Source organism: Nannospalax galili, unplaced genomic scaffold (genome assembly GCF_000622305.1).
Source record: "Nannospalax galili isolate Female #2095 unplaced genomic scaffold, S.galili_v1.0 scaffold761, whole genome shotgun sequence".
In the NCBI taxonomy this organism is placed as follows: domain Eukaryota; kingdom Metazoa; phylum Chordata; class Mammalia; order Rodentia; family Spalacidae; genus Nannospalax; species Nannospalax galili.
In genome coordinates this window covers 981,258-995,375 of record NW_008346389.1, presented here as the reverse complement: position 1 = coordinate 995,375, position 14,118 = coordinate 981,258, and the positions used below count along the sequence as shown (strand labels likewise).

Here is a 14,118-nt window from a genome sequence, read left to right as displayed (position 1 = left end):
CACTATAGACCAGGCTGGCCTTGAACTCACAGAGATCTGCCTGCCTCTGCACCTCACCCCCACCCCCACGTGCTGGGAATAAAGGATTAAAGGCTAATTAATTAGTTCTAATAGTATTTTTAACTTACTTTAGCTCATTCAGAGATCTTGAAGGTGCTTTGTCTGCATGTGAAATTTTAGGGGCAATAACAGCATTTACTCTTAACTTCTTATTGTCACGAACCTAAATACAGGAAAAAAGACAGAATTTTAGTTATCATGTTTTCAGCTGAAATGATTTTTTTAAATTACCATATTCCCAATGGTTTTTTTTTTTTTCCTTTAACATTTTTCCCCCCTAAGTTCAACATGTGTTTTCTACTTTATTAGTTTCCTTGGTTTTGGTTACTTTGTTTGAGACAGGCCTTATTATGTGACCTGGAACTTGCTAAGTAGCCTAGGCTGGCCTCATACTCAGAATTTTCTGCCTTGGCCACTCAAGGGCTGGGATTACAGGTATGTGCCACCACACCCATTCAAGAGTCTATTTCTTTCAGAGATATGTATTACATGAAACAGGATGTCTGGTATTTGCTTCAAAATAATATAGACAGATGGGATATTTATGCTTTCATTAAAGGCAGATTATCTTGTATTGGGCTTACCTTTCTGTAAATAATGCTCATAAACTCTAGACAAAACTTCAAACATAATCATACTGAAGGCACTGGGAAAACAAGTTGGAGGGCTAGAACGAGGTAAGATTTGAGTTTATGTGATTTGTGACTTGAGGGCACTTCAATCCACAGAAGTACAGGGATGAAAACTGAGGTACAAAGCTGTAGTCTACTGTGGGAGAAATCAAAGGGTGGCATTTAGGGTGATCAGAATGGTTATATAAATGAGAGGGTAAGTTCTTAGAAGGAGGCTGCTGTGAAGTGAGAAATCTCATAATACTCTAGTTTAAATCTTTGGCTGATCCTTCAACTACAAATGCATGGAAAAATTCCAGGGGGCTTCAAGAAAGCAGCAAACAGAAAGTTGAAACTGAAATGAATGGAGGGCTTAGAGAAATGACTCAGTGAGTAAGGTGCTTGTCACAAAAGCACGGTGATGGAGTTTGGACCGCCCACCCCCAGTACCTACATAAAAGCTGGAAGGGGTGGTAAGTATCTTTAACCAAAACACTGGGTAGGTATAGAGACAAGAAGATCCCCGGAGCTCACTGACCAGTCAATCAGTAAGCTCCATATTCAGTGAGAGACCCTATTTCAAAAAATAAGGGGGACGATGACTAAAGAAGACATCTGATGTTGACCTCCGGCTTCCACACCCACAAACACAATTGAACGGAGATTTCAGTTGTTGTCTGTAAGTGCAACAGTTTGAGGTTTGAGTCTAATTAAATTAACTGCTAGCTACTCTCCAGAAGATAACTGAATCTACTTGTATGAACTGCAATTCTAGTAGACAATAAAGATTACTAGGTATGTATCAGAAATGCCACCACAGTCAAGAGAAAAAGCAGTTTTAAAAAACTTGACCTCATAGGAACACAAATGCCAGAATTAGCAAACAAGAACTTTAAAGCAGTTATTTATACTCAAGAAAACTATCAACTATCATACTGAATAAACAGATGGCCAACCTCAGTTGTCCTTGGTAGATATAAAGAATAAAATATTATTTAACTCAAAACTCTACAACTAAAATATAAAATATCTGGAATGAAAAGGTCATCGATGGGCTTAATTGTGAAATATCCTAGAAGCATTAAAAATATGAAAACATGAATAATTTAGATGAACTGGGAAAATTTAAACACAGAAGTCCTGTCAATTCGAAGCAAAATAATAAAGAATCTGGACTATTTATACTTATTAATGAAATTAAATTTGCTATAAAAATTCCAAAGAAAACTAAAGACCCAAGTATTTTGACTGATAAACCTGATAAAACAGTTAAAGAAGCAATGTCAAAAGTCAGCAGAAAATATGAGAATCATGCTTCCTAAATCATTTGATGCCACATAACGTGGACAGAAAAATTTGTTTAAAAAAAATTACAAAAGACAACAAATTATATCTTCCATGAATATACATGCAAAAAACCTTTATATTAGTAAACAGAATTCAGGAAATACTAACAGGTTATATGACCTAGGAGAGTTTACCATGGGAGTTTCAAGACTGATGTAACTAATTAATTTAGTTGGTAGCAGAAAATATCAAAGCTATGCAGTCATCTTAGTAGATACAGTTGAAATCTTTGAAATAATTACTAGAACTGAAAAAATAAACAACAGTGCTAAAGGAAATAAGGTCAATACCAAAAAAATAAAATAAAGTGCTGGGCATGGTGGTGTATAACCTGTCATAAAAAACAATCTCCACTAAATCAATTGTATGCATAAACAATTCAAAATTACTATTAGAAATCCATCTCCAATGGCTACAGACTACAAAATACATATTTAACAGAAGATGTATAAAACATATACAGTGGGGCTGGGGATAGAGTTGAGGTGGTAAATACTTCCTCGTAAGCACAAGTACCCAGGTCCCAATCCTTAAAGTCCATGTAAAAAAGAGTAGAGTAGAAGAGTGCACACTTGTAATCCCACTGTCAGAGAGGGGAAGACAGGTGGATCTCTGGGTCTTTGCTGGCCAACCAGACTAGTCTAATTGGTGAGTTCTATGCCAGTAAGAGACCAGGCCTCGAAAAAAGAAAAAAAAAAACCAAAACATGGATAATGCCTAGGAATAACATTTGAAGTTGTCCTCTGGATTCCACATGCACACAAGCACACACGCACACACGCGTACACACACACACACACACACACACACACACACACACACACACCATACATAGTACAAAACCATGCTGAGACTGAATGGAGGAGTTTCATTTGTGATGGAACAGATTAATATTCTAAAACTTGGGCTGGAGAGATGGCTCAGCAGTTAAGAGCACTAACAGCTCTTGTAGAGGACCCGGGTTCGAGTCCCAGCACCCACATGGCGGCTATGAATCGTCCTTAACTCCAGTTCTAGGGGAATCCAAAGCCCTCTTCTGACCTCCACGGCACTGCACGACATGGGTGTGCTCACATACATGTAGGCAATACACTCATACACATAAAAATAATAAAATATTTTTTAAAAATTCTAAAACTTGCAGGGCATTCTACACTTAAAAATGATTTAAGTATACTGATGATATGGAGGGTAATATTTTTCCATAAACACAGAAGGAAATTACAAATCTATAAAGGTGAAAATTAAAATTAAAAGGTACTCTGTGGTACTGGATTGTAATTGGAGGCAAAAGTTTGAACTCATGGTGTACTTAAGTCCTCTAGCAATCTTTAGATAAATACAGAAATAAACACACAGGTTTGTATACAATGGCTCAGAAGTAGTAAGACACCAGAAGCAAAGAATATATTTAGGACTCAGGTGCTAGTTTCTAAGGGAAATTAGTAGCTTTTGGGAAAAGGGCATATTATTTAGGCAAAAGGTAAAATGTGCTCAAAATACAATGGCAACATATCAAAAGCATAGCAACCAATTAAAGAAAGTTTCATAGAACAGGCCTGAGATAATTTGGGCAATAAAATAACAACAACAATGGATTATGATACATGAAATTGTAAGTCTATGCTGATATAATAAAAACAAACAGGAGAGAAAAGGCTTTTTGGTTTGTTTGAAACAGGATCTCAGGTAACCCTGGCTGGACTACAACAGGTAATGATCTTCCTACCTTCACCTCCTGAGTACTGGTATTCCAAGCATGAGCTTGGCTCTGAAATGCTTTTCTAGGTAGAGTATCAATGATTAAATATAGAGGAATGAATGCATTAAATCATTAATAGTTCTTTTTAAAAATCATACTTTTTATAGGGCTAGAGAAATCAAACTCATTGCCTTCCTAGGCAAATGCTAAGCTATATCCCTATCCCTCAATCATTGTCTAAGCCTACTATGTAATTTCATAAGAAAGTAGATTTGCGATTATCTTCTTACATTTAGATAGAACTCAGTTTTTATATAATGCTTGTTTTGAAAAAAAAGTTTGCTTTAAGTGACTAATACTATTTAAGTCCTTTACATACAATTTCATGCACTAAAAATGCAAAATGCTGCTGGAAGGTGAATTCAGAAAGTGAGATTCAGCTGAACCAAGTTTCAAAGAACACATATAATTTGCTTCCATGCACACATAACACACACACACATCTTTAAATATTTAGCAGCCATCTAAATTTACCATGTGTTATGAGCCACACCTATCCGCATTCACTGTTATCAACGTTTTTGTACCATTTTTTGAAAATAATTTAAAATTGCTAAAAAACAAAAATAAAAAGGTCTAGCACTTGCCTAGGATGTGTGACACCTTGGGTTCAATCCCCAGTATTGCCAAAAAACCAAAATCTCCTTTGACTCACTTCGTAAGAACTTTCAAGCTGAACACTTCAAACACCAACTTCCAAAGACCAAATTTACATGTTTTTCAAATAAATCATCAAATTCATTGTATTTATTAAGAATTTACTATGTAAAACTATATTACCATTTCATTAAGTTCATCTTTTTATGTGTCACTAATTAAATTTTCAAGAGGTGTGTCCTAACTGTTCTTCATAAGCCCTGTCAAGTTTTTATTGTACAGTTTTGCACAACAGTGCAAAATGCCCAGGTTGGTTCCAATAGAGCTGACCGTACTTTGCGACAGAGACATAATAAAGCAAATAAGGATAAACATATATCACTGATGAATCTGGCAAGTGGGGACAGAGGTTTCAAGTTTGAAATTATCTCAAATTAAGAAACTATTTAAAAACCAACAGAAGAGCATAAATGAAACAATACTGTCTGTGGGTCAATCTGCCATTAATGCAGCTAGACAGGGTTCATCATAAGGCTTTCAAACTCTGTTCCTGAGATGGCTACATTACATAAAACTAAATTATACACTGAGAAAGTAGTTTGCTTTTCAAGCCCATTTCAGTATTTCTAATTAACCACAGGGAAAGAGTTTATAGTATGATAAAAACATATCCTGACTCCTTATTAAACCTCTCTTAATTAATTGTGTTACCTGCTTTCACCAGATACCAACAGAGACCTAGACTTTAATAGCATTGTATTGTGTTATTTTTATTCAAATGAATGCATTTTTATTTTGTCAGTAATATTATACTTTTAAAATATTTTTTGTCTGAGTAATAAAGAGCAAGGTGGTAAAGAAAAAATAAAAACTACAGTGAAAGCTTATGGACATGATGATGGTAGTAGGTGGAAATGGCAGAAATTGCAAAGAGAAAGTTACAAAAGGATGGGAAACTCAAACTGACTCAGGGTCTTGTCCTCACATAGACAAAACAAAAGATAAACCTAATCTTCATGGGCCTTTTAAAGAAATAGAAGGCATATACAAACAGGAAAAGAAATTTGACAATAAGCACAGACAGATAGTAATACATAAGATATACACCACATATAGCAAATAAATAATTCTTTACAGCCATCTTTTGAAGTAGTCACACCCCATTTAAAAGATAAAGAAACTTGAGGCAGAAACATTTAATAAACTTAAAACTGAGACAGGGTCTCCCTGTAGCCCCCAACTGGCCTGTAGACCAGGCTGGCCTTGAACTCACAGAGATCCACCTGCATCTGCCTCCCGAGAGCTGGGATTAAAGGTATGCACCACCATGCCCGGCTCTAGCAAGTTTTATTTTTATCAGTAAGTAACCATTATATTAATTCTCCTTCAAAGTAAAACAGAGTTCATCAAAATTCTTGTCCAAAAAAGGATGCTCAAGACATAAGGTCCACCATGATAATGTTTCTCTTAGAACAGAGATAGAATTATTCTTCAAATTAATTTCAAAATGGAGTATAGGTAGAATTATGTGTTGTTTTCCTATTCTGAAACAATGTCCCATCCCTGTAAGATCATAAATATGAAGGAAATTAGCAAAATTTAGTAACTTTACATAAGAATTAACTGTTGATAAAACTAACATTTTTGTTCTAGAGAAGCTAAAATTTCAAGCACTGAAAGAGAAATACAAAGCCCATCAGAATGTACTTGCCTCTCTGAGGAAAATCTCCATATCTTCTTGACTTTCAAATACAAAAGCTCTCAAATCATTTGATGAAATATGATTTTCAATATATTTGGCATTTTTGTTATCTTTCATATTAATCTGAAAAAAGAAAAAGAAAAAATGAGTTTTCCTGAAACCCACAGGTAAAATTAGAACATGTTTATATATATAATATATTGAATCTATTTAATTAGATTAAGTTTAATAGCAAGAAAAAAGAACAGAATGATTTGGTAATGGAATTTCACTTCAAACACTTGTTAATGAGAAATAACCAACATATGAACAAGATTTAAATAGTATCTCATACATACTGATTTTAACATTTTCTAAGAAACAGCTTTATTTCGAATCAACTCATTGAAAACAGTTTTAGATTGCTACTTATGAGTATAAACAGTTTTCATCTGTTTCAAACTTAGTTTTTTTCTTAATCTTGAAGAGAACTTTATATTTGGCAATAACTGATAGGTACAAAAACACAAAAAACCCTTATAAAGCTTATTGGGGGGCACTTGCAATAGCACTTAGCTATTATAGCCTTTGAGAAGCCATAGGTTTACATCACTGTAACATACACATAATTACTTTGGAGCTTTGTTTTTTGTTTATTTGATACAGGATGTACAACTAGCCTAGAACTCAGTATGTGGCCCACACAGGCTTCAAACTTGTGATCCTTCTGCTTTAACTTTTTGAAGGCTGAAATTATATGCATGTACCACCATACACAGCTCTTAAAAATATCCACTAATTGACAAGGCATGGTGGCACATGCCTTTAGTCCCAGCACTCAGGAGTCAGAGGCAGGTGGATCTCTGTGAGTTCAAGGCCAGCCTGATCTACATAGTGAGTTCCAGGCCAGCTGGGACTACAGAGAGACTCTGTCTCAAAAAGACCAAAAAAAGAAGAAAAAAAATCCACTAATTGGACATTTCTGTATGATTGCCTCAATTCTATGGGAGATTCTATTAAGATAGGTAAGGGGGAAAAACACTGTTAAGAGAGTAAATCTTTTATTGCAGATGAATAAGTACAAATAACAAAGGTATACCACAATGTCCTGTCTATTAGATTTCAGAGGATAGATGAAAAACAAGGTATTCACTTAGAATGATCTATCATGAAGCATGCTACTTACAACTAGGGCTCTGGCCTGGTATGTTTGTTACATAAACATTGCCGATGCTACACTTTACAGAATATTAACATGTACAGAAAAATGGGAAAATAAACAAAAAAACTACATAAAATATGATCATCCAAACATAAATTCTGTAAGTATTTGGTGCCTACTGTTTCACAGCTATTTTCATATTAAATTACTTTATTGGAAATGCAAATAAAGGAAAATATAAGCTGATACTTCACCTTACAGAAAGGATAAAGATAACAGCTTTGGGTAAGCCTGGTTCTCATATTTTTCCCCCCAAGATATATTTAGCTACAAACATCCTTCCATTTGAGATCCTAGAGCCCTCATCTTGTGTAAACTGGTTATGTGGCCATTCAATTCTTTTAAGTCCCAAAAACAGAGGTCATTTTGGTCACTAGTCAGTTTGTAAAGTTCTAACAGTGACTAATTTTCATCTTTTTTTTCCCAAGTATAATGCATATTCCCAAGGAAAATGTATCCAACTTACTGGTTCTTCAGCTTTCAGGTTCTTAGACTGCCCCTTCCTTTCTTCAGGTATCCAGTGGAGACAACACTTGTCAAAGCTCTTCAAAGAACTTTACAGTCACACCCTGACAAGTAGTAAGCTAAGGATAGGCAAATATAGAAGGTGTAGTACTCTAAGGTGACCTGTTGATGGGTGGAACGTCTTATCACACAGCTGTTTTTTTTTTGGTCTTTTTGAGACAGGGTCTCGCTGTAGCCCCAGCTGTCCTGGAGCTCACTATGTAGACCAGGCTGGCCTTGAACTCACAGAGATCCGCCTGCCTCTGCCTCCCGAGTGCTGAGATTAAAGGCATGAGCCGCCATGCCTGACTACACAGGTGTTTTAAATGAAAATTTTCTGTACATTCTACTCTGTAAGTTTCTTTTTTAATTATTTTTATTTTATGTGTATGCATGTATTGCCTGCATGTAGGTAAGTGCACCCATGTAGAGGCTGTTGGACCCCCTGGGACTGGAGTTACGGACGGTTGTTAGTTGCCATGTGTGTGCTGGGATTCGAATCAAGGTCTTCTGCAAGAACAATCAGTGTTCTTAACCGCTGAGCCATCTGTCCAGCTCCCTCTGTAAGTGGTTTTATAATTCACTAACATCATAAATTCACTCATCTATTATTAGACCTAACCCAAAGCAGTATTTGTGTAATTTATGTGCATGTTTTTATGTGTATAAATGAAGGCCAGAGGGCAATCACTGTTCCTCAGCTGTCATCAATTGTCTTTTTTTTTTTTTTTTTTTTTTTTTGTGACAGAGTCTCTTCTTGGCCTGACACTCATCAAATAGGATAGACTGGCTGGCCAGAGCCCCAGGGATTGGCCTCTACCTCCGTAGTATTGGGATTATAAGCACACCACCATGCCCAGCTTTTTACATGGATTCTGAGTGGAATCAAACTTGCAAGGCATCACTGAGCTATCATCCCAGACCTACAATAGTATTTCAATGGTTTGTGTTGCACTTAAGAATAAAGAGTGATTTATTCCACCTATTGGTATCTTTGCGAATTTTCTTCTTTGAGAACACTATCTGTAAACTTTTTGACACTTCTCAAATTTTAGACTAGAATTGTCAGAAAGAAATGATGGAAATAGGAAACTGACAAGCTGTATGACTAACATTTTAAATTTACATGTCACTAGCCTGGCTATGGAGGCTCATTTCAACCAGACTTAGTTAGGGGTAAGCATACATAAGGATATGCATGGAAGGAGAAGCTAGTAGAGATAAAAGTTTACTCCATGAAAGGTGAAAAATAGAGCATCTCTATCTGAAAGACTCAGATGCAATAAAAACATAATCATGCTTCAGTTAGTGATGTGACCTGGTGATGTGAGCATGATAAACCAACAAAGTTCTGAAATATTAGCCCAAGGTTGGCATTCAAAAAAAATATGTAAATAACTGTATTTGCATTGTAACTTATACCAAGGGTGACTATTTTTTTCTGACTTTTTCCCCTCTCCTTATCAGATCAAAACAATGTGACTATCCAAAACAGAAATTTTCTTAATTTTGGAAAAATATTCTCTTTGCTGTTGTTTTTGTTTGTTTGTTTGTTTCTGGAGGACAGGGCTTTACTATGCAGCCCACACTGGAATGAAACTTGTTTTGTAGCCAGGGCTAGCATCAAATTCTTAATCCTCCTGTTTTAGTCTCTTAAGTACTAAGATTATAGGTACGTGCCACCGTGATATACAATGATACACATCTAAGCAAAGAACACATGTGGCATATTGATTTTACTAATGTAAGATATAACAAAAGATTAAAATGTACGTTAAAAACCCTTAATCAATTAGGAGTTAGAGTCTTTCACAAATTTTGCCAAGATCTATAATAATTTTTTTTTTGTCTTTTTAAGACAGGGTCTCCCTGTAAAAGGAAATTTAATTATAATGAGTAAAAGGAAACTTAATTATAATGTATTACCTGGCTTGGCTACAAGTAAAGTAGCCTTGAACTCAGAGATCTTCCTGCCTCTGCCTCCCAAGTGCTGGGATTAAAGGCGTGCGCCACCACGCCTGGCTATAATTTTTTATAGAAAAAAATTACTTAGTAAAAAATAATCAATCCTTCAGTTATTTGGAGGAAAGCTTCATCTGATATATCTATCTTTAACATACCATTATTAAAGAACATGGTTTTTTATGCTTTCATCCCTTTATAACACCAAACTAATTACTTGATAGTTTAGATAGAAATTATCCATTAAATCCATGGCTACACTTCACTAAATGACCTTCTATATAGTCTCATCTATTCAATGACCCACAATTATCAATAAAAGCTATCAATATATTTCATATCAATAAACTATTTGCTTCATTCACAAACTTCTCAGATGCTCTTTTATAACAGTAGGTGGTTTTCCTGCCTATCTTGTCACGAATCCCAATCAACATTTTTATTTATAGTAGTCTCCTACCTCTTGGGCAGCTTGTAATCTATTATATGCTATAATCTAAAAATAAGTCAACCGCGCTGGTTTTGTACATGGTCCTAGGTTAGTAAACTGTCAGTTTTATTCCTTGTTTTTGTACGTGTCTGTGTGTTCACACATGTATGTATGGGTGTCCATGTGTGTGCACGCATGTGGGGATCAGGGGTCAATGTCAGGTGTTTTCCTCAATAGCTCTCCACCTCACTCATTTTGAGAGACAATCTCTCATTGAACCTGAAGCTTATGGATCTGACTAGACTGGTTAGCCAGCCAGGCCCAGGGAGCCTCCTGTTTCTGTTTCCTCAATGCCGGGATTAAGCATATGCCAATACCACACACAACTTCTGACCCCGCCCCCTTTTTATTTACGTTCTAGGAACTGAACTGAGGTCCTCATGTTTGCATGGTAAGCACTTTAAAGACTGAGCCATGTCCCTGGACCCCAGTTTTACACATCTTCCTAGAAAAAAATGAATGTCACAGGTTTATGATAGCTGTTACTCTTATGGTTCAAGGAACCCTTTAAAAGCTTATATATGGATTCAGTCCTATATAACAAGTCCAATAATGAAAAACCAGGTCTTAACAGTAAGAATTCTCATATCAACAAAAGTCTCCAATGATCCCAATACAAAAATGAATAAAATTTCTTACCGTGAGCATTATAGGCTCACAGACTCTTTGCTTAAACTTGTCTCTGTTATTTCTTAGCCACAAAACAGCATCATATGTATCCCGGAACCTCTGTCTCAGTTTATCTTCCTTTTGATTCATAAGATTGTCAAAACGTATGATATGATCACCCACACCTATAATTGGAAAGAAAAGTATTGTTTCTCTGAAAATCTTAGTAAATCAACCTGTAGACAATACAAAAGAGTATCTTAAATCTAAAGGTTACAAATACCACTTGGGATAAGTCTTAAACTCTTTCTAAAATTACTTCACACCTAAGATAAAAGGTGACCCTGAAGTTACTGAAAAGAACAGGCCACCTAGAAAAGCCAGAGAAAAACACTAGCTTTTCTATCAGAAGACAGTGGCAAGAACAATGAGAAAATTACCTTCAACATGGAACTTAAGAAAACAAATGAAGAAAGGGGGATAACGAATTTAAGAATGTTCTCAAGCAATGCAAAACTTGAAATTAATTCCCAAATATCTCTACTTAGGAAGTTAGCTGAAAACATACCACAACAAAATAAGGGAGTAATAATAATCACTACCACCATCATCAACCAAATTCAGGAATAGAGTTACTCAACACAGGAGAAAAGTTGAAAAAAATCTATCAGCCTGCTTAGGCAGAAGCAGGGCAATAAACTAGAAAATTCAGTAGAATTATAGGAAAGACAATTGGGCTTTTCTTCAAATTTAAGAAAAGGCTGGGCTGGCGAGATGGTTCAGTGGGTAAAAGTGTTTGTTGTACAACCCTGATGGCCTAAGTTTAACCCCTGGATCTCATAGTGGTGGAATGAGAGAACTCCAGAAAGTTGTCCTCTGACTTCCAAGTATGCCCTGTGGCATATGAATGCCTGCACAAATAATAAAAAAATAAAAAATTTAAATATTTAAGGAAATGCTAAAATAAATGGTATTTTCTAAAAAAAATCAGTAAAAAGAAATTTAATTATAATGTATTACCTGGCTTGGCTACAAGTAAAGTTTAGAAGTCTAACTTCTATAATTAATCCAATGAGCACATAAAATTATGATTTGCAATAAAATACAATTTTAGCTTTGAAAATATGAAAATGAGAGAACAGCTAAAAGATTTGAATGTGAAAAGCAAAGATGAGAGTACTGTACTAACATTTCAGCTTATAAAATATATACTCAAACACTGATAACAGTTAAATGCCATAAATAATGAGTTATCACTTATAACAAAAATCAGTATTATTAATATAATAATTGGAGAATTATAATAAAAAGAAGCGGGCATTTAGAGCTAAAATATACTTAGAGAAAACAGGAAAATAAGACACGAAAATGGATTTAAGGAGCTCAAATTCGATCTAAGAGCACGATTTTGCACTTTTAGAGAATTAAACCAACTGCTAAATCTGGTATGAATGGCCTGCCAGGGGCAAATTACTGTATAAAATAGATAGAGGTAATCAGACACAAAGTAGAAGAACTGATCTGAGTGTCTTCAGCAAGGCTGACTAGTTTAAAGAAAATTAGTATGTGGGGTGGAAGTATTAGGGATAATAAGCAAATCTCCATTTTATAAACATTTCTTTAGTTCAAATGAACTCACTCTTTTTCTCCTTTTCTAGCATCTCCTTTTCTCTTCGCTTATCAATGATCTCGCCTTCATACAGTGCCTTTTCATCCTGTACTCGTCTCAGATCATTTGTAATAGCATCGATCTGAGGCTGCAGATTCTCACAGTTTTCTGTGGTCTTTAGTTCATTTTGCAAATCTTCTATCATTTTTCGGGTATTGCTTATTCTCCTCTGTCGGTCATGCTCTTCATTTTGTTTTACTGTCAAGGCTTGCTGAAGTTCTTCGATCTAATAAACAAAAGTAAGTTAGTATCTGAGAATAACTTTTCTCCTTCTTTACATGTCATTTGCAATAATACAGTTTTTTAAAAATTTTATTTATTATTTTTATTGTATGTGTGTACTGCCTGCATGTAGGTAAGTGCACCCGTGTTGTGCAGTGCCCGCAGAGAGGCTGTCGGATCCTCTGGGACTGGAGATATGGACAGTTGTCAGCTGCCACGTGGGTGCTGGGATTCAAAGCCAGATCGTCTGCAAGAACAATCATCATTCTTACGGATGAACCATCTCTCTAGGCCCCACATTAATACAGTTTTTAAAGTCATGGGGATAGGGTGTAGAAATCAGTGAAAGAGCACTTGAATTTCCTAGCATGCATAAGACCTGGGTTCAGATCATCAGAACTTTATGTGAACACACACACACACACACACACACACACACACACACGCGCGCACGCACGCACGCACGCGCACACATACACACAGGCAGACAATCCAAGAGCACAGCTACTCATTCCTCGATAAAAGCTAGTCTGTTAAGACTTACACTAGCAGATTACAGTCATTTTATTTGTTCATTACTGTATCAAAAATACAAGTACTGCTTAACATATAATTAGCACTCATTAAGATATTTCGTAAATAAATAAATATTTGTAAAGTCAGATGCCTAAATTATTTAGAGGAAGTAAATATATATCACACATATGACCAAAATTAAACAGAAATGATGCTGATTTTAAGTCACTAATTTTAAACTAAAACTAAAGATGTTCAACAAAGTATTTTCCACCAACACTTCAAGTTACTATTGAGATTTTATTATTTTTTTGGTTTGTGTTTTGTTTGTCTTTTTGAGACAGGGTCTCCCTGTAGCCCTGGCTGGCCTGGAACTCACTATGTAGACCAGGCTGGCCTCGAACTTACAGAGATCCACCTGCCTCTCCCTCCCAAGTGCTGGGGCTAAAAATGTGCACCACCACACCCAGCTCACTATTGAGATTTTAATTATTAGCTTTTATATTTAAACTTTTTGACTGGTAATCAGTATAAATAAATTTTTAAAAATTCAGATATATCGGATGCCATACTGGCCATCCCCAATGTCAACAAATTTTAATCGAAAGCATAGTTTACCTCAAACACTATGATTTTATGTAAGACAAAGACACACAGATGTATACGTCTACATCTAATTCATTTATTTAACTAGGATGTATATAATCTGCTAGCTGGTTTTATTTCTAAGTCACAATTACTCCCCCCTGATCTCCATTATAAAAGTTATAGGACACTGATCATAAAAAGTACATAAAAGACTACTATCCTCAGGCCTCTTGGGGTAAGTCTATAGCGCAGCTCTCCGGGACTCCCTAAGCCACATT

General features: G+C 35.6%; 1 protein-coding gene across 2 annotated transcripts in view; it reads right to left on the bottom strand.

Annotated features, from left to right (window-relative positions):
- Smc5 (structural maintenance of chromosomes 5) overlaps positions 1–14,118 on the bottom strand; it is an 88,135-nt gene that overhangs the window by 33,183 nt on the left and 40,834 nt on the right. For both annotated transcript variants that reach the window (XM_008842750.3, XM_008842751.3), the window contains exons 9-12: positions 12,485–12,740; positions 10,876–11,030; positions 6,089–6,202; positions 129–223 (exon numbers count right to left, since the gene is read on the bottom strand). In XM_008842750.3, coding sequence (XP_008840972.1) covers positions 129–223; positions 6,089–6,202; positions 10,876–11,030; positions 12,485–12,740 — 620 coding nt within the window. The remainder of the gene's footprint in view (positions 1–128; positions 224–6,088; positions 6,203–10,875; positions 11,031–12,484; positions 12,741–14,118) is intronic.